Raw genomic sequence first — 25961 nt, 5'->3', positions numbered from 1 at the left:
TCCCCCCCATTATTTTCCATTGTGTGAGCTCATATGCTTGCACCCTTAATTTAGACCTCAAAAGATCCTTTTTGCCGTGTTGCAGCTCAACTCTGAATACAAATAGCAGTGTTTAACATAAGAGTGAAATGGGTTCTCCTGATAGCAGACACTTCACTCAGACCTTTGCTGCTCCCTCCTGCAGGAGCACACAGTCGACAGGATTAAATAAGACTCATCGTCAGGCTGTGATCAAAGCCCAGATAGAAGTTTTAACACGCGGTTCAGAGGTGGCTGCTCCTCACGTCGGACTCTGTGTGGTGTTGCGTGGCGTAGACAGTAAAGCAAAGAGAAAATACAGGACCAGCTGGTCAAATGTCCAAATCCTCAAGTATAGGGACCAAGACCAAGGTTACCAGCAGAACTTTGATTGTTTTTTTAGAGCAACACAACATCTCCTCTCACTGTTTATTCTTCCATTTCTTTACTACCCCGACAGAAGTGCTAAAATCTTAAAAATGAATAGTTGTACCTCAGTAAACATCAGTGTCCTCATTCTGAATATAATAAACATTTGAACGTCAAACGGTCCTCCCTGTCCTTCATTTATTTTCCCTCTTCGAGTGCTCCGCTCTCGTCTCGTACAGTATCTGAATCTTTTGTAACCATGGCAACCCAGAGGGTCGGCGTGTTTCCCCCCCACCACTTTATTTTATGTTCCCCCTCTCACACAACCAGCCATGTCTCTTCAATCTGTAATTTGTTGACCAAATTACATTGAATGGAAAACGTAAATTTTTTTGTGATTGTCGGGCGAAGAAATAGTTAAAAGAAATGTAATCCAATCAAAGGAGCCGACCGAGGGGTAGAAGTGTTGTTGTGTTTTTGTGAACCAACGGCGTCAAGATAGGGAAGAAAGAGAGGGAAAGAAATGTATCGACAGAGTCAGCGGGGGAGGAAATAAATACAATGAGTGACATTTTCCAAATCAAATGTGCATGAATCAACAATGCCTCCGAAAGCACAACAAACTAATTCTCGAATTAAGGAGCGACCGGGTGGAAAATTGCGCAGAGGAGTTGAAGTTACTTATCATAACAAAAAAAAAAAAAAAAAGCTGGAGAGAGAGAGGAGGGCTAGAGTGAAGGAAGTCTCCTTGCTTCCTTTCTTCAGGTATTGTGTTCTTCCTTTCCCTCATCTCCTTGTTTAAGGAACTTGATTGGCTTTTCTTCTTCCACTTTTCTCTCCTTCTTTCTCCTTCCACACACCCCTGAAGAGAAAGTGCTATTCTGAGCCAAAGCCTTGATGAGTGCCAGGCAGGGTTCGGGGCGGTTGGGCTCAGCTATGTTAAGACATGCTTACGTGTTTGTTTTGCTGCAAAGCAAGGCTCGGTCTCACTTGAGCAATCAAGGCGGCGGTTAGCTTGATTGAGATTTGTGGGCGCAGGCCTTTTTCCCCCCTTTTCTAAACTCTCTGGCTGTCGCATTTTGCCGTCTCCCGATTTCATTTCTCCCTCTTTTCTTTCTCCACTTCGTTTATTTGTCATTTTGAGTTTTAACTTGAGCACACAACAGACAATGCAGGTGTTGTTTATTTTGGGATTTAAGTCCAGAGTGATGGGCGTCACATTCAGAATGTAGAAACTTCTTCCAGATGTGGTTTGCATTAATGTCCAAACTCCACTTTCTGTCAGGATGTAGATATTATAAACGTAATGCTGTTCTGCATTTCTGCCAATGGAATGTTCACTCTTTGATAAATTCAGCACCCTCCACTCCTCATGCTCCTTCTGTCCCCTCTCTGCATGGATGCACGACGGGTTAAATGATGTCGCCCTCCTATTCAGGCCTGTCTCTCTCCTCCACCATCTACCTCTTCCTGCTTCTAGTTTGATGTTTGGGCAATTGGCTTATTCTCTTTCTTGCCAAGTTAGGGATATATTGTTTTAATTAGTGAGCTTCAGAGATGCTCGTAGATTTAGTTGCCTTTGAACATATCCAAGGCTGGCTGTTTCCTCTTATTTCAAGCCTTTGTGCTAAGCTACGCTATCTGGGTGCTTGCTGTAACATCATATTCACCCTGCAGATATGAGAGTGGTATCAATCCTCTTTTTGGCAAGAAAGCAAATAATGTTGAACTATTCCTTTCTTTAAATACGCTCAAAAACTCATGCAAACTTCAGGCACACAGTGTACCTAATCATCTGTGTTTATCAAAGCATCACTGCAGTTATGCCGGCAGACACACTCGTGTATTCACACTCAAGCTCTGCTGTCTGCTGCCAATTACACAAATGTAATATTAGTGTATGACACATCGTCCCGAGACACTGCATTAATAAGAGAGGCTTGATACAGGCTGCACTCTGAGCAAAGCATAACAATACGCATCAATATATTTTCTCAAGCGCTGTCTCTTCTCTCCCACCCGTAACCAAGCCAATACACTTATAGCATACAGCCTACCCACACATTCTTAAACAGTCCCAGAACACACACGCATGCTTACCCTCTTCCTTTCTCTCCCTGTCACACACACACACTCTCTCTCTCCCTCCCTCCCTCCCTCCCTCCCTCCCTCCACGGCTGAAAGAGTTATTTGTGATGGAGGTGTGAAGGCCCCAGACCGTGACATTCTGGCACACTGTGTTTACCCTGGCTGTTACTACGACACTGAGCAGAAAACACACACACACACACACTCCCGAGAAGGACATCCCGCACATTGTAGGCCAAGGCCGCTTGAGGGGCCTCGCTGTGTGCACGGTTATACATGCGTGTTTGTCTATGCTGCGCGTGTGTGTGACTGTCACTGCTTCTTATCAGGACGAAGCACAACCAGCAGCACGGAGCTGCAGGGGGCATGTGGGTGAGGGGGAGGGTGGAGAGGGACAAGTGGTTGAATAATATCCACCCCTTCCTTTTTTCTCCTTCCCTCTCTCCCTCCTGGTGTCTTTATCAGATAGTAATATCAGTCTTCTCCCCTCATCATCATCCTTTTATTTATTTTACCCTCTTCTCTCCCCACGCTGTGCCTTCATCCAAACCATGTTTCTGCAGGTCTGTCGCCTTTTTCTGCCCACTGCTGCGATCCGCAGACTTTGTTCTTGTCCATCTGTCCTTCCCTCTGCCCTCATCTTTCTCTCCATCATTTCTTTCCATACAAAATGTGCTTGTTTGCTCTTCTTTTCTGTTTAGTGGTCCATTGTATTGCCTCTCTCCACCTAGTGGTGTTAGGTGCATCATGTAGCTAATAGCTGGATGCACACGCTCACATGTGCTTCTGCCTAATATTAAGAGGGTATGTGCCTAAGCCATATTTGATGAAATAGAAACAATGAACAGGGAACAAATAAATGAGAAAATGGGTGGAGGCGAGATGCGATGCAGTTCTCCGAAAATGCCGTTCTTCCAGTGCTTCATTTATTTCACGAACGCAAACCAAAGACAGACAGAGGTGCTGTAATTGAGACCAGATGTAAACAGAGCAAGAAGGGAAGAAAAAAAAGTATCCAAGGACAGGGAGGCAAGCAGAGAGCCCTGGCAGCAACAAGCGGCAGATTACCTCCAGAGTGACGCAATTTCTTTTCCAAATGCGCTCCATGGTTGACGGGAAGGGAGCGAGAGAGAGAGAGCAATTGAGGGAACATGGAGAGGAAGTGTAGGCGACGGGGTGAAGTAACCACATGCCTTCTTTGCCAGATGGATCTGAGTCAGACGGTGATCGTCCAACGTTTAACCCTTGGTTTGGTAGCGGCTCATCAAACCGCTTCTGACGACCCTCCCTGTTTTTTGTGAACTTTCTCAGGAAACTTCTCACACAGAGTCAATAATCACATCCCACTTATTTGTCAAGAGAGAACAATGAGGTGAATTGAGGAAGTGTAAGCATTTCTTGAGTAGCGGTAATATAATTCAGCCGCTCAGTCACGCTCTTCTCCTGCGTGTGTGTGTGTGTGTGTGTGTGTGTGTGTGTACTTCCCACATGATCGTACTGTTTGTATCAGTGAAAGGAAAAGGCGAGAGGAGAGATTTAGATTTTTTTTGTGTGCACAGATGCGTTAGGAGGCTCACACACAAGCACGGTCTGTCACATATGCATGCAGATGTTTTCATCTCTCCTTCTCTCGCTGGCTATTTTTAGCCTAACCGTCCCACAGCTTATCTTCCTTTTTATTTCCTCTCCTGCAGCTCTTCCTTGTGTTTTTTTTCTCAGAAGCATTCCTTAACATTCCCTCACACATATTGTTGATGCATCCTCATCGTGCATCAATCCCTTACAGGGAGGGGTGGGTGGCTAAGAGACACTGCGGAGAGAGACCAGCCTGTCATACTCTTAAGAAGTATGCTTAGTAGACAACTACACAAGGACGGCAGAGTCATATTTATGGAAGAGGGTGGAGTTTAGCAAAATGCAGCTTGAAGTGTTTATGTAGATTCGAAGGACACTTTCTTGGTTGAATTGGTTTCAAAGTGTTAGAGAGAGTGTGCAGAGAGAGAGAGAGTGTGATTGGGAAACAGCGACAGCTCGCTGGGAAGGAGAGTCATCGAGAAAGAGACGGGGGGGGGGGGGGGGCTGTGTCGTGCTGCGTCGTCCAGCGTCGTCCAAGCTCATGAGAGCAGCTAACTGCCTCTGTCATGTTGGGCTTTCCACAGAGCTGTTTTACTAAAGTGGCCTGCACTGATTTTTTTTTTTTGTCCATTCTCCATTTAACTGACGCAATTGCACTCCCGTGGAATCCCAAGATGGTGAGTGACATGCACATGCTTTGGAGACTTGGAGATGGACCCTGGTGTCAGCGAGCGCTGGGTGTCACCAAGTTGTTGCACAGTCTGAATTGCATGCCCTTAAAGACCGTAAAATGGGTTTATTTTCCCCACCACATGAAGGCTTAACATTGTCGTAAAAAGCAAAGCACCTCACAGATCAAGAGAAAGAAAGTTTTCCGGTCTCTTTCATCTGGTTTCTGTTCTTCTTCTGAAGGACTACTGCAGCACAATATCAAGGGGGGCGAACTGTTTGCACACCGCTAAATAGCAAACTATCGGTAAACCTTTCCCGTCTGGAGGACCAATCTTTTAACACAGGCGGACAAATGATAATGTACAGTAAATTGTGTACACATAGGCGCAGCGAGTTTTATTGTCCCGCAAAGCTATGTGTACGTTCTGCTAAATTTGGTCTGTATGCCCACTTCTTTTTGATCGCAAAAAATCACAGCTTTAGTGTATGTTAGTTTCGACACTTTGTGTGCAAAGGGGAGAGCCATCGGCAGAAGACAGCAGAGCGAATCTACCTCTGAAATCCAGGTTTGTCTTTGAAAAGCTGAAAAGCACAAGGTTTGATGGCTGCTGACATATCTGGGTTAGAAACGGGGTGCCAGGAGTCTCCCCCCCTCTCTATAAAAATCCATGAGAAAAAGACCCGCTGAAAAAATATTCACACGTTACTGCTTTTTTGTAATCTTTTTTTTTATTGTTTTATAGAAAAGCTGTGGCGTGTGTGTGTTGGGGATACAGTGCGTAGGTTTGGCAGCTTGCTTTTAAGTCGAGGATGAAAGGATGAAATCAACATACGTATGTGTGCCTCGGTGGTACAACAAAGCACAGAGTTATGTATGTATGCATAGGAAGAACATATACGTTGGTAAATTTAGTTGCTCTTGCTCTGTGAGAATTTGATAATCCACGCTGAATAACATTCATGACACACGTTCCCTGCATCTCGCTTTAATTTTCACGCCTGTCTGTGCTCCCTCATTCCTCTGTGCTCACTCACTTTTCCCATTTTCTCTTTCTCTCTCTCTCTCTCTCTCCCCCCCCCCCCCATCTCTTCTTCACTGCATCCCCATACTGCTAGGTAACGAAAGACGTGGGCGGACAATCTCACAGTCCCTTTAAAGCTTCAAAGTCCCTTTTCTTCCTTCTCTTCCGTCGCGCTTGCCCTGTTCTACATGTTGCCGCCTTATTAAGTTCTCGCTCTCGCTCTCTCTCGCTCTCTCGCTCTCTCGCTCTCTCTCGCTCTCTCTCTCTCTCGCTCTCTCTCTCTCTCGCTCTCTCTCGCTCTCTCGCTCTCTCGCTCTCGCTCTCTCTCTCTCTCGCTCTCTCTCTCGCTCTCTCTCTGGTCACAGAACATCTTTGTGGTTTCTGTCTGCTAATGAGCCTGCCTGAACTCTGAGTGCACATGCACACACACACACTTTGTCACACACACACGTACATGCTTCCATGTATGTACCACACCGTGCAGCTCATGTAGATCTTTGCTTATTATTATAATTGCACACTTGTATGTTGTTGTTTTAATATAATGATGTGTGTACAGTTTCTTGTAGATTTTAGCTTGTAGTTTACGTAGATGACACACCTACATACACCTCTTGTAATCTCTATTTCCAGTGATTTAATGGGTCGGCTTTTGTATGTCTTGCTTTTTTCTCATCCCTGTAGTTGATATGAGTCCCAAAGAGGTACACACACACACACACACACACACACATAAAAAAATATCCGTATCATGTGCTTAATCATGATGTGTGCTATTTTGCTCAAAATATGATTATTCTCATCAAAAAATCGACCAGCTGTATGTCTTGCCTTGTCACAATTTTTTTTCATCGCACTATCCGAGTTAGCAATCATCTCACTGCACACTCGAGCTTTCTTCCTGCCCTCTTCTTCACAATATTTTCTATATATTCACAATTAATATCCATAAGGGTGGACCAGAAAGCGGCACAATTCTGATGCATAAACCATTCTCATTCCCACTGGAGTTTCACACAGCCAAAACATATGACACACCGTGTCATGCACGTTACTTTGGATAAAAGGATCCACCCACTGCCCTATATTGTAATATAATATTAATGTATCGTGGATTGTAAGGAGTCGATGGGCTCTTTGGTTCAAGGTTACAGACGGCTCTTTGGTTTCCTACGTGAGACCTCTGTCACAAAGCCTGGGGGGGCATGTCGACAGGCGGTGGGGGAGCATTCATATACCCCTTTGTCAGGATCTTGTGACACACACACACACACACACACACACACTGTCCCTCTTATTTGTACCAGTGTGCCCCCTTCCCTCCTCTGTGGCCACCCATGCCATCTCATCTCTCCCTTGGGCTCCCCATATCGCTTTACTTCATTATTTAGCGTGTTATTTTTTCTCCCTGATCTATAGTCCCCACATCACAGAGGCGGCTAATTCATTATTTATAGATGGACTTGGATGAGGGGGGGGGGGGGTGCTTTCAAAAAAAACAAACGACCAGACACCCGCCTCATTACATATGCGCAGTGTTTTTGGAGCTTTATTAATTTATATCTTGTCAGAAAACGCCAAAGCCTTCAGAACTCTTTTGGCGTTTTAATACATTTATTTATTTATTTATATAGCATCCTGCTCCTGCTTTCGTCTAAATCCCCCAACCCCATCCACCCAACCCCATCTACAGTATGTCTTGATTCTAATCTCACCTTCTACATATCTGCGTGCACACACACACACACTAGCTTGCCGACTGTCTCATTATCAGCTCTTGGCGAATGTTAAAAGGTGTTTTGCTCGCTTGCGAGTAGAGATTATCTCATCCGCCCGCTGAACACTTGTTTTATTAATTCTTTTCTTTTACATTTTTTTCTCCCATTGGTGTGGAACGACACACATCAGAGTGCATTGGAAATGAAGGAAGGAATATTTTAGAAAAGGCCTGACCTAGAATGACAGCTGCTCTGCTTTGAGAGCGCTCATGGCGACATTAAATCAAAACTGGCGTCTGGGTGTCGGCACTAAGATGTAAAGATATTTAGGACAAGCGTTGTAATAATATTGTCAGGAATAATGGTTTGGGCTTGTTTTTGTCTCTAGAAGATATCTCCTCTTTGTTTGTATGCAGGAGATGTTCAGTTAGCTAATATATACAGTGCATCTTAATAATCTACATAATTGTACATGCCTTCACTGTTAACAAACGGAAACAGTGGTGCTAGCTTTAGGCACAAAGCTAACAGCAGCCTTTGAGGGAAAACAAACATGGAGAGGTAAGGGAAAGCCCTCTGGGTGCTTGGCTTTGAACCGAAGTTGGAGACTTGGACGTCCGCCATCGTAAACACACGCTTGCTCAAAAAACACAGGTACAAATACACACTTTTACGGCCCAATCCAATCAGGGTGCGAGAGCTTATTTCACAGTTATTGGCCGACGCTTTGTTTGTGTGCTCGGAAACAAAGAATTTTCAATTTGGCAAAAGGCAGTTTTCTGCAACGGCCTCCACATCTGTTGGTGTTATAAACTGCGGATGAAGATGTCAGAATGAAAATCAAAAATCAAATCAAATGAAAATCAAAAATCTCAAAATAGAGCAGATGTTTTTGTGCCTTGTTTTGGTGTGGCGAAACCATCTGTGGCGGTGCATTCCTTCACGCTTCATTTCCACTTCACGCACACATGTAACTTACATCAAAAGGCTCTCACCGGTTATAGAAGACAAAGTGAACCTTATAATGAAGCGAGCTGCTGTTCCGTGCAAAATCACAGGTCCTGCTCAGGGGGATTTCTGTGTAGAGAAACTCAGCTTTTAAAAAAAAACCTGCAACCATCACTGAGCCATTTATGGCATGCACCCTGTCCCACCGATATAGTATATAAACATACACACAACACTTACTACACACACATACACTCTCCTTCCTCTTCCTGCCTTGTTGGTCCCGCTGAAGTTTCACATCTGGCCAAGACAACCACAGCATCCGTCTTCACAGATGAAGTAAAAGCTGAGAAAAATGATCTCTTCTAACTTCAAACGAATCCCCTCTGTGAGATATTGTTTCAATGCACTCTGCACTTTGTAGCCCTGATGCTGGCTTTGAACTGTTTTGGCAGCCGTCACAAATACTGATGAAATAGTTCCTCTTCTGGAGCACTTTTTGCTTTATCCTTCTTGCCTTCCATCAATATCCTCTTTTTCCTCCCTCCTAATTCCATCTCTTTCCCAGAACCCCGTTTTACACTCTGTCTTGAACGCAATGGGGTTTTGTATTTGGTTCTTCGTACAGTGAGATCTCTGAACTCTTGCAACATGGCATCCATGAGCTATCCCGACTGATCCATTTTCTATTGGCTTTCATTGCCATTTTAGTTTTTTAAGTTTCATGTAAAGTACTCGACACCTCACTTTTTTTCTCTTTCATGTCTCCCAGAAAACCTGTTTTCTGTTTCCTGGTATGTAGAGAGCAACTTGTACCTCCATATTGTCAGCTTTATTTACTGTATTTTTCAAATGCATAGGACTGAATGTAGCACATGGATGCTGTAAGGAAAGAGGACGGCCAAAGAAAACGACAATCAGACAGCTGAGCTGACACAAAGTCAATAGAGGGATGAATAAAACATGGGTTAGCTGCAGCTTGCACTAGAGGCTATGCTAGCTTCTGACACAGTTGGCTCGAGCAGCAGGATGCTCAGAAACCCTCTTTTATTGTACTTGGGCACCTTTGACAATGCAAGCCCACAGCTTTTGACATCAGCATCTTTTTTACTGAGGCAGGACTTCAAAAGCCACAAGTGCAAATGAATCTCTGTTTTCTCCTCTCGCTCTCTCGCTCTCGCTCTCTCGCTCTCTCTCTCTCGCTCTCTCTCTCGCTCCATCTCTGGCCCCCTCCTTCAATTTCTCAGTGTGGTCCGAGGCTCCAGGCTGTTAATTAAGTAGGATGTTGTCGGGGGGGCTTGGGTACGTGGTTTTGACTGTTGTATGGATGGATGGAGGGGATGGGTAAAGAGAAAGGTGCAGAGGGATTAAGACATTCTTCGAAAATGTCTTCGCTCTCTTTTCTTTCAACCTTTCATCTTCTCGTTCTCCTTTCCTCGCATCGACAGCTTTCTGACTTCCCCGTTTCACTTTGCTCTGTTCCGAATCAAACTCGCCTCCTCCGCTTTTCCCTTCTCGCTTCCTTCACTTTCTTTCACATGCTTTTCACTCCCCATCTCTCTCTCTCTCCACTCCCTTCATTTCACTTCCCCCTCCTTCTTCTCTCCATGCCCTCCCTCTACCCTTCCCTACCTCACTCCGTCCCTTTGTGCCATCCATTTTTTCCACCCATCACCCACCTTCCTCCTAGTTGATTATACGCCAGGTCTTCTGTAGCCCTCTTCTTCCTCCTCTTTAGTATTCCCCTCTCTCATTATGTGTTATGCATGTGTTTGTGTGTGATCAGACACACAAGGCCAGGGCTAAGCAGCCTAATGAACAAACTCCGGCATTGTTTTCAGGCCCCGGGGACGCGCTGTAGCTTCTAATGTACAACAGCTCAGAGGAGAGGAGGGGAAAGAAAAATTCACTGGCAGGGAGCCAGCTATCTGCTTAAAGGAAAAGCTTCAACAAGAAGTGAAGTAGAGAATGTGCAGAGCATATTGTACAAGGATCTGGTCGATGTTTTCTTATCCCAAGCTTTTATGACTCGTCAACATGTTGTCCTATCCTGCAACGTGACGCTGTCAATTTCAGGCTCTTCTATACTCTTGTTACAGTTCATCTTGTTCGATACATATTTTGGACTGGAAGAAGGATGAAGATTTGTTTTGTTCAAACACAGCTGAAATATGTGTTTGGGTTTGTTTTGGTGGACACGGTTTCCAGGCCCGTTTTCCTTCATATTAAAAGAAAGTTCTCTTTCTGCCACGTCTCTTATTTTGTGAGTCACTTTAACAGTTTCTCTAGGTTGTGAAATATGTGATTTGTCAGCAGCGCTCTGTTTTCTTATCCTTTTGGCTCAAACTGTAGGACACAGCGTGGGCTAGTTCCACCCAAGCTTTAACTCATATCCTATAAGATCTGTCACCCTCCCTCCTGTTCCGTCTCTCCCTCGTTATCAGTGTTGACGAGATCTGCGTCGCTGCCAAATCATGGCCATGAGCACAGTAATCAATTCCTTTCTTCCAGCACACGCACACATGCATATCTAGGAAACATTACATCCCGAGTGGACTGTCCTTTCTTATTCTGCCTCAGTGAAGTGAACATGTGCAAGCGTAGGCGCACATTAATCCAACTGTACATTGAGAAACTTCTTTGTCCATATGCATCTATGTGAGGACACACGCCCAGACCTCCAGGGTGGTGAACTCCAGTGGTGTGAGCCAGATGATCTAAACAAGACCGTGTTTGCCTGTGTGTGTGTGTGTGTGTGTGTGTGTGTGTGTGTGTGTGTGTGTGTGTGTGTGTGTGTGTGTGTGTGTGTGTGTGTGTGTGTGTGTGTGTGTGTGTGTGTGTGTGTGTGTGTGTGTGTGTGTGTGTGTGTGTGTGTGTGTGTGTGTGTGTGTGTGTGTGAGTGCACATCAGTTACTGATATTGACCAGAACTGAAAGTTCATGAGCTCATGACTCCACACATGGACATAATACACTGGAGCCATAACAATGCAGCACTGTTGTGATGCAAATAGTTTTGTTGGGTAGATAATCTATTGGGAACTTCATATGAAAGGCTCTCTTGCTCAAGTGTTGTCGTGCAGCATTTATATCTGGTGCGACGCCAGTGGGAGTGTTGCACACGCCTGTAACACGTGTGAAGACTGCATCACAGCATAGCTCTTTAGGATGAGTGCGTTGTGGCAAATCTGGCGTGAAGTCAAACGTAACCCACGGCTTGCTCGCCTTTTTTTCTTCACTCGCCAACAAACAAGTGATTTATTTCATCACTCCTTGTCTTATCTTGCTGCTATTTGTGCCTTGTTTGCGTGCGTTTCACAAGCTCACTCCCTTCCTTCCATAACTGTCTCCTTTGGGGGGAAAAGAGCTAAAGGTTTCTCTTTTTTTTTGCTGTCTCTGCAGGACTGCCCTCAGATCCTTCCCTCAACCCAGATCTACATCCCTGTCGGGGTGACAAAGCCGATCACCTTGACTGCCAAGAACCTGCCCCAGCCCCAGTCAGGACAGAGGAACTACGAGTGTGTCTTCCACATCCAGGGGGAGACCCAGAATGTGCCCGCCCTGCGCTTCAACAGCACCTCCATCCAGTGCCAGAAAACAGCGGTGAGTGAGAAGGGTTGGGAGATGGGAGATATGGGTAATCTGATCCTTAACCAAAGTGGATGTTGTTTCCAGAAATAATTTAGTTACTGTATTGTGTATCAAGAGGATTCAGGTTGACTGATGCGGACAGTTTTGTAAGGGGTCTCACACACTCACAAAATAAAAGCACATGATGTAAAGCGCTAGTTATTAATATGTCCAAAACTCCTGAATAGTGTAAAGACTGAATCGCCAGCGCTTTGTTTTCTGTATAGGCTAAAAGCATAGTCATGTACCACGATTACTCTTCACCTCATCAATTGAACGAGGTAACTGAATCATGGTCCCAGGACGGACATTTACTCGGTCAGAGTTTAAATAATGGCCTTCTGCAACTAATGACCACTTTGGGCACTAACATGCTCATTGTCCTGACGGATCACCGTGTGCCACTTGGACACTGGCCTGGTCACGCTCTAGATAAATGATCCAATGCTGATCTTCCTGCATTGAACTGATAGTTGGCAAATAGATATTGACATGAAGAGTTCCTTCAGACATTATTTGAATTGAGACACGCGTATGATAAGCCTTCACTGGAAGTCTTAGTGTGCACTGGGCGAGATCGTGACAGGTCATCATGCGATACCCCATTTACATCATTGATGTTAATGATGTGTGAAGCTGCAGTGGTCAGCCATCATAGTTTCTGTTCTGCGCTTCTATGATTTTCTGTGCCTCTGCGGCTAGAAGGGATGAGTGGTGTGTGCCGGATTAAAGTGTTCTCAAGGATGTTTTTTTTCAGAAGTTTCCTAATAGGAATTTGTGTGTGTGTGTGTGTGTGTGTGTGTGTGTGTGTGTGTGTGTGTGTGTGTGTGTGGAGGATTTACAGGTAGGACGCTGCCTGTTCTGTGTGTGGAAATATGGCTGTGTGTGTGTGTACGTGTATGTTTGTGAGGCTTCAAACTAGCGTGACAGATAAGAGGTAGCCAGCGTTGCGCTTCACTGAGGCTGAAAATGCGAAGAGGAAGTCTGTCTCTGAACCTAGTTGGGAGCGGATTGATCATGTTTACGCCTCGACTCTATACCTCTTTCTCCCCCTTATTCTCTCTACCTGTAGAGCTCATCTTTCTCTCTGGCTCTCCCACCTCCCTCAGTCTGTCATACTGTCTTTTTCCTTCTATTCCCTACTCACCTCACTGCTGTCTCTCACTCACTCACTCACTCACTTATTTCTGCTGCTTGCCTGTCCCTGTCTCTGCCTATCTCAACATAAAATGTGAGGCATGAGATGAGAGCTGCTGCCGTTAATTTTGTTTCAGATGAGGGTGTTGCGGCTGTCACCCCAACATGTCGCACATGGAAGAACATCTTTGACAGATTAAATTAAAGTAGAAACAACTCGAAGTCGTCGATTCTTGCTAATAAGCTGTAGCGCCTTTAAAGATCTTTACCACTTCTATGTACTGCACCTTGTCATAACAGTCACATAGATTTGAGCAGACACACGTATACAGTATACTCACCAGCAGCAGTCTTTCTTTAGCTGTGAAGCTCGCTGGTTAGCCGCTGTGACAGCCAGCGCAGCATTTGATTCTGTCTGTATCGATGGGCAGTCTTCAGGTGCTGGCACACGCTAGCAAGTTGTTTGTGAAGGCAGGGCTAATTAGCTAGTGATAGGGTTGTCTCTCCACAGAGATGTCTGTTTATTGACTGTTTATTGTAGCTGCAAGGCCACTGCCAATCAGCAACAAAGCCCCCAACCCCGGCCAAAAGCTGAATTTCTCCATTTGATGTCCACAAAGCAGACATGCTAGCAGCAATTAGCCCTGGGCTGTCAGCGCTTAGGCCTTGTTAGCAATTAGTCGGGGCAACTTGACTGCGCGGTAAGATATCGATGCAGCCCGTGCGTCGAGTCTACGTGAAGGCCATAGTTAGATTCTGTGGATGAAAAAGGTGCCAGCTGCATGAACTTGCCATTAAGGCACAATTCATCCAGGCTTGAGCTTATGAGTGTAATTATGTGTCATGAATTATTAGAATGAGTCTTATTATAGCTCCGGAGCAGTATATTTCACAAGAATGAGGTTCTTAAATATTAGTTTATCCGTTTATAGACCATCATATCTCTGCTTTTTCATGCACACCCCTCCATGTTTGTTCCTACTTTGACAGTGTTCAGCATCAACTCAATGAATCATGTATGACTGTGCAGTAGAAATAGACTTCATCTGTTATGCACACAGCTATGGGGATGGGGGTTAATCAGTGTCTGTGCGTGTGTGCGCACATGTACATCCTTCACTGTGCCTCAGGCTATGGATCCCAGGATAGCTGTGTGTGCTGGGTGGGGTGGGGGGGGGGGTTGCTTGCTAATCAATGGGATGAACACAGGAGTGCTAATCCACAGTTTAGCCTTGTGTGTGAGATACACATGAGTGTTTACCGCTGTGTCAAACTGGCATACACTCACTCACTTGTTGTAGGAAAGACGAGGAGGAGGGCAGAGACGAGAGAGCTGTGGCGTGAATGTCTATAAAGTAATAACGGAGAGGAGCGGGAAAGAGAGAGGGCAGAATTGGAGTGTAGTACACAATTTCAAGTGAGATGACTGGAGAAAGGTGAAAGGTAGAGTGAGGGGGGAGATGAGAGGGTGTGAGGGAGAAAATCGTCTCAAAAGTCTCCCCCGAGGCCAAAACCCATTCTCCTCTGTTTCATACAATATCATCACACTATCCAAAAGAAGATAACTATTAACAGGATATTCAGGATAGCCACCGTCGGATCAAGTTTAAACTCTTTCCCATACTTTATTCCGTTTGCTTACCATAATAACTCAAGACTCTTATAAAGTATTGCCTAACAGGAGGCTGTCGATAACCTACTGCATATGTGACACGCATGACATACGACAGTGTAACATCAGCTCTATGCTGAGCTTGTTGGGTATTGACTTTCCATATCTGCTTATGGGGGGTAAAAATATTGATGCTATGGTATTTCTGTATAGGGTTACTGTACATACCAACTGATCCCTAAAGAGGGAAAGAGCAAGCGTATCACAAGACATGAGAAAGAATGCAGCATTGGAGGAAGGTTGTTCTTTGCAAGCAGGGACATGAAACAAGTTGTCCAAGGTGTTGAGACTTTTAAGAATCATACATTTGGGGAGGCTTATGCCAGGGTGCTGGAAAGGAGGCTCCGACCGTTTATCGAACCTCGGATTCAAGAGGAGCAGGGCGGATTACGTCCCGGCCGTGGAACAGTGGACCAGCTCTTTACCCTCGCAAGACTACTGGAGGGGTTCTGGGAGTTTGCCCAACCAGTCTACATGTGCTTTGTGGACTTGGAGAAGGCTTTCGACCGGGTCCCTCGGGGGTTCTTGTGGGGGGTGCTGCGGGAGGATGGGGTGCCGGACCCATTACAACGGGTGATCCGGTCTCTGTACGACTGCAGTAGGAGCTGTGTCCGCATTCTCAGCAATAAGTCAGACACGTACCCGCTGGGTGTTCCCTTTGTCACCGGTCCTGTTCGTGACTTTCATGGACAGGATATCTAGGCGCAGCCTGGGGGCGGAGAACATCGGGTCCGGGGGTCTCGGGATCAGCTCTCTGCTGTTTGCAGATGATGTGGTCCTGTTAGCCTCCTCGGATCACGACCTCCAGCATTCGCTGGGGCGGTTTGCAGCAGAGTGTGACGCGGCGGGGATAAGAGTTAGCACATCCAAATCTGAGGCCATGGTGCTCTGCCGGAAACCGGTGGATTGCTCCCTCCAGGTGGGGACGGAGTGCCTACCGCAAGCGAAGGAGTTCAAGTATCTCGGGGTCTTTTTCACGAGTGAGGGTAAGATGGAGCGGGAGATCAACAGGCGGATCGGTGCGGCTGCAGCAGTAAAGCAGGCGCTGCACCGGGCCGCCTTGGTGAAGAGGGAGCTGAGCCGGAAGGCAAAGCTCTCAATTTACCACTCGGTCTACGTTCCTACCCTCACCTATGGTCACCAACTCTGGGTCGTGACCGAAAGGACGAGGTCGCGGCTACAAGCGGCCGAAATGAGCATCCTCCGTAGGGTGGGCGGGCTCAGCCTTAGAGATAGGGTAAGGAGCTCGGTCATCAGGAGGGAGCTTGGAGTCGAGCCGCTACTCCTTCGCGTCGAAAGGAGTCAGCTGAGGTGGTTCGGGCATCTAATTAGGATGCCTCCTGGACGCCTCCCACTGGAGGTTTTCCAGGCACGTCCAACTGCGAAGAGACCCCGGGGAAGACCCAGAACACGCTGGAGGGATTATATCTCCCAGCTGGCCTGGGAACGCCTCGGGATCCCCCAGAATGAGCTGGAACATGTTGCCGGTGAGAGGGAGGTCTGGGTCACCCTGCTTGGCCTGCTGCCACCGCGACCCGACCCCGGATAAGCGGAGGAAAATGGATGGATGGATGGACGTTTGGGGTCAGTGCTCAAAGCTCTCAGCATTTTTTGCTGTGTTGAAGGTTATTATGGAAAAAATGCTTTGTCACTCAATTTGAAGTTTGGTACTGAGCCAAACATAATTCAACATTTGTGGAACCTGTGCAAGTTGACGAAATGGCAGCTTGTCGAAGGTCCTACAGCAAGTTGGAGAAAAACACGGATCATTTTGTAAAGAAAAAAAAAGAGTCCACTCTATATTTCGTATTGCCAAGCTAGCCCACATTACCACTGACACATACGGAGCCATCCGCCAGTCCTTATGGTAGCAGTTGACTCCGGTCAGCAGCAACCAAAACAACAAGCTGGTGTCTTAATCGGTTCCTTTCCATTTTCTGACCTAGCCCAGGCAGCCTCCTGGTGTGTGTGTGGGCCAATCAGAGGCAGAGGTGAAGGTGCAAAGGACAATTAGATGCTGAGCTGTGGGCTGGGAAGCGCCAGAGGGGCCATGGGAGCGAATAAACACATGTAAACACACAGCGCTTGCACACAGAAATGAGCCACACTTTGAGGTCAGTGAGGCTGGCGGATCGCAGCTGGCCGTCGTTTGAAAGCCGAGGTTGAGAGGAGAGAACTATTCGAGGCTTTTTCACCTCTAAGCTCCTTTATCGCCCCCTGTTCTTAGCCTTTCGCCCATTTCTACTTCATTGTCTCCATTTCCCTCCTCTCTTTCACTCTTCATCCCTCTTTCTTGTTTCTCCCTGGAGGGCAGGAATCAGAGGACAGATAATATCAGCGCAGGCCTTACACCATTACCTTCTGTCTGATAAACCACCCGGCCACTCCATCACCCTCTTTCTCTCACTCTTTCACCAGTGGAAAAAAAGCAGCAGACACATGGGCAGGAGGAGAAAATCTAGTTTGGGATAGGATGTGTGTCTGTGTGTTGTTCTTCCGTGTGCAGAATGAGCAGCTGTTTGTTAAAGGAGAAATGGGAAGTATCAGGGGTCCTGATGGCATCCAATTAAGGCAGATAAAATGATGATGAATTGCAGTCGGGCAGTGGAGACGAACGCTCATGCACACACACATTCGCATACACACACACACACACAGGACGACAGCAGAAGGGGAAAGCAGCTCTACGGATTTGGAGGAGGAAAGGAGAGAGAGAGCAGTTTGAGGAAGGAAAGTAAAAGAAAGGCAGGGAAGTTTGGAGTTGGAAATACCAGGAGAAAAAGAGGGAGTGACAGAAGAGATGGATGAAGAGGCAGAGAGTGCAATGAGAGCGTACAGAGGGAGCGTTTGGAGGAGAGAGAGGACAAATAATCTGCTCCCTTTCCGATTGGAAATGAGAGAAGGATGAAAGATGGATAGATGGATGAATAAATTGATAGGCGGAGCAAATAGAGGTCTAGAGAAGAGGCCAAACATGCCTGTAGGGAAGGTAGTCGAGACAAACCACACTGATCTAATAGAGTCACACACCCCTACGTGTTGCGTGTGCGTTTGTGTGTGTTTGAGAGAAAACATGAAGCGCATGTGCTGATTCCAACTTCTCCTCTGACTCTTTGAAAACTTTCTGCAGTTTATGGGATTCGTTCAAAGATGTAACTGACTGTAAAAACTAAATGGTGTGAATTATATTGGAAGACATCCTGTCGTTTTGAATACATACACATAAATTCACACGTACCCAGTTCCAACGGTGGCAGAGACGAGGCTAATGAGGGCCTTGGTGCTGGTCGGTGGAGGGTAGGCGCAGCGGAGCATGGTACAGCCTGGTCTGGCACAGTTTAATGAGATATAAACACTAGACCTGCCACCGCAGTCAGCCTCAGCACACACTGACACTGTTTTAATTGGCTTGCAGACTGTGTGTGTGTGTGTGTGTGTGTGTGTGCATGCTCAGGGTCAGGGCGGATTGAAAGTGCATGGTAAATTCTCATGGATTTATTTTTGGAGTGCTGCAGATTGAAGACCATTCGTTGTTCCACTACTTTGTTCCCAAATCATGTGATACCTCAGACAGCACTGATCCCATTTAGATTCTGAGGCACAACGTAGTGTTTGTTTGTGTCTGGGAGATTGTGAGAATTCAATGAGGTTGCGTGCATTTGTTGGTGCTCACACAATTTAACGCATTAACTCGGTAACCGTGCGTTCCTGTTGACGCGGACTGCTCTCCGGTCCATCTTCCTGTGAAGCAGCTGAAAGTCGGGGACGGAAGAGAGCGAAGGCGTTTCCCTCACTTTCCTCTCATGCATTCCTTCATTCTCCAACATGCCCCCTCCCTCTCTCCCAGTCAGCTACCTGTCTCCATCTCTACCTCCTCCTCCTCCTCCTCCTCCTCTCCAGCTTCCTCCTCCTTCCTCTCTGTCCTGTCATTGGCTCTCTGCCTCTCCTCCTCTCTGACAGGTGAAAAGCTGAGCTCCCACGCTCCTGTCCTGGATAAATAAGAATTAATTGCTGCTCAGCTATCAGCATATGCCAGCTCCTCCACCCATCCGCCACCTCACTTTCGTCATCTATTTCTCATTTCTGCCTCTCTCCTTGTATTGCTACAATCTGTAACCTTCACTCTAAATCTTGCCCGTCTCTTAAAGCAGGGCTCCACCCTTCACCCTTCATCTCTGTGTGATGGCTTGATGGGCGAGGGAAGCTGCAGAAGTGCAGAAGAGTCTTGTGCTATTAGCCTGATGAGAAGAGAGGAGTGGACAGAAGGTTAAAGTGGTTAAACCAGAGGGGGACCTCCTCTGCCTGCCTCAATGTTTCTCTGTCTAAATGCATTTGGGGCTATTTTGAATCCAGTACAGTCGCCTCAGTCTGTTTTGCATGATAACCTACAGTGAATGTCTTGTATGCTGCTGTAGAGTTGGTTTAAGTCCATTTCCATATTACGTAACATAATATTCCATATTAGCCTTTATACTTGTTGTTGTAATTGAATGAATGAGAACATTTTATCGTAATTTTTATTTCCCAAAACAAATGTATGTACGCAGAGTGAAACATTAACACATTAGCAGTAACTGAATAGCAAATTAAAGTATCGGAGATCAAAGTAAAAGTGCAAGGACTCAGTGTGAACAGTGCATTTGGCTGGCATCCCTTTTTATTAATGACTTGAACTTTACACAAACTCTGTGATATTAATCAGGGCGTGTATCTAAAACTAGTGAAGGGTACATCTTCCAGAAATCCTCTGGCACGCAGAATGTGACCTGCCACACAGTACTGGCCGCATCTCTTTTTTCTGTAAAACAAATATAAATTGGTCAGTTAGCATGAGCAATAGCCACCGACGCTTATAAAGACAGATACATTAAAACGCCAAACCAAAGGACCCCAGACAGTTAATAAAATACGTAAATTACTGCTCAATCAGCGCCAGTCCTTTAATTTCTCCTCTTGTTTGCACGTGTGTGTTGAGTGCTGCTGCATAGATGGTGCGGTACTGCAGTCGTGTGTTTGAGTAAATGGAAGGAGGTGGTTGGTGGCTTGCGAGAAAAACAGTTGAGCGGTGGAGTTTGCCGAGGGGAGACTGGCCACCAGAAGAATGGCATGAGTTGAGAGGGGGAAAAGGGTGAAGAGGGACGTTTCTGCAAACGACCAGTCTTCCGGCTTTTGTCCGGGGAGAAGTCCAGTAAGCTTACACTAGCTTAATGCGTAGGCTAGAAAATAAGAAACACTGGCTATGGCAGCATTATTTTTCCCTCAAGCCAGCACTTTTCTCCCCTCTCTCTCTCTCTCGCTCTCTCTCTCTTTGTTTACATCAATGAAGAAAGTATGTGCGCAAGTGTGCAACTATGCACATGTTTGTGTGTGTGTGTGTGCGTCCAAGAGATAAGCTGGGTAACTGGGTCCGGCCATGCCCTCCAATCCTGTTAGCATTAGCGATTAGCACTGGCTAACTGGTCCCCATTATGAGCGGAGGCTGATTCCACGCCGCCTGACCCCACACATACAGTACATACACACATACACACACACACTCTCTAAGCTATAGGAAGGATCACCACTTGATCCTTGATTAGGAAGCCATATCTGCCTGGAAGTTGTGTTTGTGTCCATACGTTGACATACACTGTTTGCTGTAATCTGGCGAAGCACATTTTACATGGGCCAGCATTCAGTCTCTGTCCACTACTTCTCTTTTGCTCCGTCCCAATGTGACTCCTGTTAAAACTGCTTCACAAAACAGTTTTAAATCTAGTATTTATCTAGATTGAAAATGTGTTTGGTCAGGTGTTACTATTTATAGCAGACGTCATCACCTTGAGAGAGCTAGGGAGGAAGGACAGAGGAAGAGTGTAACCTATTCTATCCCAGGTATGGGCTTGCCCTGGGCTAGCTTGGTATTTTTAGCCGTCCAGCTTGCACATGCTTTCAAAATGACTAATTATCGGGTGGTGACCCTCACAGACGGTACTTGTTACTTGATACCTTCCTTCACCCCTCCTTCTCTATCCATGTGTCCTTGTCTCGCCTCCTTCAGTTTTCAGTGACAGGTTCAGCTGGTTGAGAGAATATTGTGGGTCAACGTCTCACCTCCTCCTTTTACGTCTTCATTCTTATCATTTCACATTTATTTTTTTGAGATTAATTTGCTCTCCCTCTGACCATTTCACTCCATCTTCTTGTCTTTTATTTATGTATCACTCTATTCTCTGAAGTGTCTATTCTTTATTTAACATAACACCCTCCTTACCCGTGTCTCTTCCTCTCCCGGTTGCTTTAGTATTTTGCGATCAAAAACGAATGCTTATCACTAACAAACTCTACTTTTTGTCTTTCCACTCACCTGCAGTCTGTCTTTTTGGCCTTCCATGTCTCCTCGAGTCAAAGACTGTAGACAAAAGGATTGTTACCATCGTTCTATACAGTTTCAACCACTGTAATTAAATCACTGAATATAGAACACAGTGATTTTTCTGGCTCTGTTTCACTTTTTTCTCCACTTCACACATGCAAATGCTGACCTTTTTGAAAGTAACTTGCTTAATGTTTGCATTTTCATATCTGCTGTGCAGTGAATAAACCATGTAGCAAGGCGCACGTGTGTATTCCCTGAACTGTGTTTTGTGCAACAACGGTGGTTCAGTATGAAAGTTTAATAAGCCTTTGGTGCAATGAGAGGAGATGAGCTTTGGATCATAACCTAACCTTTCCTCTGCCTCCCACACACTCTGCTGCCCATTAAACACATAGACACGCACATGCACACCTCTGCCTCAGTAAATATTCATGTTGAGTGAAGGTACATACTCAAGCAGATCCCAGTTTCCCCTATCAACATACACAGCAGACACGGACACATTCCTGTAACATGGACTAAAAAAACAAAAGGATAGAGGACAGGCAGTGTTGTTTTAGCACATCCACACCTCCAGCGTGTGTGTGTGTGTGTGTGTGTGTGTGCTGCAGCTTTTCAGGTTGATGACTTGTCAGGGTGTAAAGCAGGGGTGAAGAGGTCCACACACATCTATTATCTATTTCTCTATCAGCGGTATATTGGCCCTTCTCATGTGATCCAGAGGGGGATCAGGCCATGCTCTGATTGGCTGGTCATCACAGGAGCAGGGATGGAAGTGCAAGGAAGCTTGACCCCGTGTACTTTGCTGTAGCCTGTCTTCAGTCCTGAGAGGATGTAACGGAGCAGCAAGAAAAGACATAGTTAATGACTCTGAAATAGAGAAATGGATACAACATACAACTTGAATCACATGAAGAAGATTGTCCTTAAGCTCCCATTGTCTGACATTACATGTCTCCGAAATAATGGCTAGACTGTGCCGACGTCCATCCAAGACTGAATGAATGAATGAATGAATGAATGAATGAATGAAGGCTTATGGGTTGTGGAAAAACGACCAACCCAGTCCAAAATGCATGTACTCACCGACTGCCTCTCTTTTGCACAAATAGCCAAATATGCCCAAATAATATTTCAGTGTCCTGAGGAACTTGCAGCTCTAGTTTTGGCTTGTGTGGCCTCCTGTGCTAGGAGAGGCTGTCCAACATTGTACATGAGCTGGTTTAGTTTGGATTTTGTCATTCTGGCCAACTAAAACAATGAGCAACCGTTCCTCTTAACGCGCCATGATTTAATGTTGATTTGAAATATAGCTTAATGGAGCTTTATTGCTGCTGCTGCTGCTGCTTTGGGTTTGGACCTCTTCCAGTTTTCAGCCAGTGTGAGAATGTGTTCTCCACTGCAGTGTTTTAAAGCACGCCCGGGTTGTCAAGAGAAGGTTTCCTACATTTGAAACACCTACAGCAGCGCAAACGATGAACTGAACCAAATATGAACTGCCCAAAGCTGGCACAACGCCCCTTTTTACCTTGCTCTGCCTCTCTCTTTCTCTCACTTCCTTACCATCTTCATCCCCATTGCTTCTCTGGCCTTTCGGTGTCTGTTTTTATCTCATCTGTTGCGTCTGTTTTTCTCCCCTCACGTTCTCTGTATCTCCTTCTTGCTGCCTTTCTCTCTCTACAGCCCCACGTTTCAGTGCAGATCCCTTTCTTCTGCCTCATTGTCTTGCATGCAAACACAGTCAAACGCACTCGCATGTTCTTTCCATCTCCTCCCAGGCAGACTGGGTGGTCCCCTTGGGGAGAGGGAAGGAAGGAAAGATTGAAAAAGTTCATATGCTCTGACTTCAGTGGAGAGAAATAATAGGCGACATCCAAAACATGTGTTGCTGTGCGAGTGTCTTATCTCCCTGTGCTTTCATGTGTTTTTATTTATCATCTTTATATTTCCTGTATAGACTATGCAATCTGTCTTTGATGCATTCGCTGGCATCCGTCTCTTGGAAACTGTCCCGTGTGCAGAATGCATATTTATACTACAGTGTGCACATGTGTTTCCCTGGACATGTTTGGTATGTGCGATAAAGGAATCTGCTCCATTTCTCCTTGTTCGACTGTGGGCGTTCTGGGGGATTGAGGTAGGGGAGAGAGAGTCTGAGATTGAATGGGGAGGAGGTTTGTGAAGAGGTAGAGGGAAGGAATAATGAGAGGGAGAGAGAGAGAGGGGGGGGGGAGAGGGGGTGGAGGGGAGGATTGCGAGAGAGGGTGAGGCGGCAGAGGAATGTGTGAAAAGACCAAGGCAGACATGTCGGGGAACAAATTGAAAATGCCAATTTCACTTTAGCCCCCACCAGCTCAGGCGCTTACAGGCCAGCCGCGGCCTCTTATTCCATGTGTAAATGAATGGTGTCCACAGAATAACACACAATCACCTCTCTCTATCCAGCTCGCCCTCACTATTCCTCCCTCACCCTTGCTGCTGTATCATCCTCTCTCCACCTCTTTTCCCTTTCCTCTTCCGTCGTCCTTTTTCCACCATCCTTTCTTTTTTTTCTTTTTTTTGCTCCCTGCACTCCTTGTCCCAGCACACTCCACCTCTGTCTTTCCCAACCCATCAGCCGGTCTTTTAACCATCACTTGATGCTTTTCTCCCCTCTTTTTCCTGCACTCTGTCCAGTATTATTGGTGCTTTTTCACATTGCCCTTTTATTGTCACCTTCAACCGTAGCTTCCTCTTTCTATATGACCACACTGCAGTAGAGTTGGCATGCCGTGTGTTGTTTGTCCTAAGATACAAGGTCCACTGGCCTTAAAGGAGAGGTACACCTCTCTCAAAATAATCATGACGGACTGTAACTCGTGATCATTTTCATTTTTGATTAATATGCTGTGTATATATTAGTTGTTATATGGAAGATGACGAGCTCTCTCTAACTTTCTGGAAAAAAAAGCGTGTTTCTCGTTGTGCAGGCCAGCTCCCAGGTGGAGTTACTCAGGGGTAAAAGTTTCCTCTTTAATAGTTCATGGCTACTAAATAAATAAGAGCACCAAAATGTGCCTGAAAGCCTTTTTTTTTTTTTTTTTAAAGAATTTCCCCTTAAAACAAACTCCGAGAGCAAAGTAGTAGTTCTTCTGCGATACACGGAGACATCTTCCTTCATTTGGATATCGGCATCTCGGCCTTCAGGGGCCTGCTGAATGTAAATCATCCAATCGCAAGAAGTGAAGAACGAATTAATCAGCCATTCAACACATTGTGACATTGCCGTGTCCTCTCATTTTCTTATCTTCTCTATGCACATTTCTTGGCCCTTTCCCCCCTCAAATACATTCCAATTCACTGTTATTACAGCTGTCAAGATAAATCTCAGTGTCACATTGGAGTGGGATCACATAGTGGCGAAGTTGTAGCTAGATGCAATCTGTGAGGGCCCCATAGCCTCAGGCTCAGGGCTTTCACATTGGATTTTATCACCACTCCACTAGAAGAGAATAGTCCTGCTATCGCTCAGCCTCGGGTCATTGAAGATAGTGACCATACCAGTGGTAGTGAGGCTGACTGGGCACCCTTTGACTGACAGAGGCATTAGGTTAACATGGCCTATCTCAAGTCTTACCAGCTAACACTCTCTCGCTGTCTAGCAGCTGTTTATGTTCTATCGAAAAGACAACTAATGAATGGAGCAGTTACGAATGCATAATGTCTCTCCGACTGCGGGATGTGGGGCTCTCTAGATGATGAATGAGTACCGAGATGATTGGCTGTTTACCTCAGTGTTTGGCTGATTTGTGTGTGTGTGTGTGAGAGAGAGGATTGGGGAGGCGATGCAACTTCTAAAGCTGCATTTTACTTGGCAGTGATGATCGTTGTTGATAATTTATTTGTTCGGATGTTGGGAATGATCTCACAAGAGCCCTCTTTCTTTCACTCCGTCGGTTAACACGCCGCCATCACATCGCCGCTTGTGAAGCTTGTTGTCTCATTTAAAGCGATTCTATTAAAGTGATTATGCCGACGACGAGTCAATTACGTTTCAACTCTTATTAGTTCAGGATGCAAAAAAATGAAATTGGATGAGAATATTATTGTTGGAGATATATTAGGCTTTTCATTCATCACTGGAATGGAATGAGTCACACAGTGATGGGGATTCCAATCTCTTAATCAACTCTGTGCTCTGCCAGGCAGCGGCGGATGTGCTGCGTGTTAAAATCACAATATAGCCTGTCTCTCATCTTTCATCTTTATGGCCCTTCAACTGTGTGAGCACCGCAGGGTATGACATTACTACCAGACACGAGCCGAACCGAGCTCGCTCTTGGTATTGGCACATTTCTCTCTCTCTCACTCATTTAATATTTCATTAAAAGACTGAGGATGTCTTACAATGATGTTATTGGTGTCGGAGAATTATTGGTTGAGGTGCGGGTATGTGACTCGCTGTGAATGCTAATACTGATGATGTTTTGTATTTCAGTATGCCTATGAGGGCAATGACATCAGCGACCTGCCAGTGGATTTGTCTGTGGTTTGGAACGGAAACTTTGTCATCGACAACCCCTTCAACATCCAAGGTGAGTTAATGTGGTGTCGAACATTATCGACCCTCGTTGTCTCAATCAGCGTGAGCAAATTAAAGACTGGGGAGGAGAAGAGTATTCTGCAATCCTGTCATGCGTCTTAACCTTTAAACATCAGACGTTCTAGTCGAATCAATCCCATTTCAAAAGCCGTGTTGATTTGTCCGATTGTTTT

General features: G+C 45.7%; 1 protein-coding gene across 2 annotated transcripts in view; it reads left to right on the top strand.

Annotated features, from left to right (window-relative positions):
- plxna1b (plexin A1b) overlaps positions 1 to 25961 on the top strand; it is a 158175-nt gene that overhangs the window by 87321 nt on the left and 44893 nt on the right. For both annotated transcript variants that reach the window (XM_079265704.1, XM_079265705.1), the window contains exons 9-10: positions 11812 to 12012; positions 25684 to 25780. In XM_079265704.1, coding sequence (XP_079121830.1) covers positions 11812 to 12012; positions 25684 to 25780 — 298 coding nt within the window. The remainder of the gene's footprint in view (positions 1 to 11811; positions 12013 to 25683; positions 25781 to 25961) is intronic.

The sequence above is a fragment of the Melanostigma gelatinosum genome (genome assembly GCF_949748355.1).
Source record: "Melanostigma gelatinosum genome assembly, chromosome: 3".
In the NCBI taxonomy this organism is placed as follows: Eukaryota; Metazoa; Chordata; class Actinopteri; order Perciformes; family Zoarcidae; genus Melanostigma; species Melanostigma gelatinosum.
This window is presented reverse-complemented; position numbering and strand designations above follow the sequence as displayed.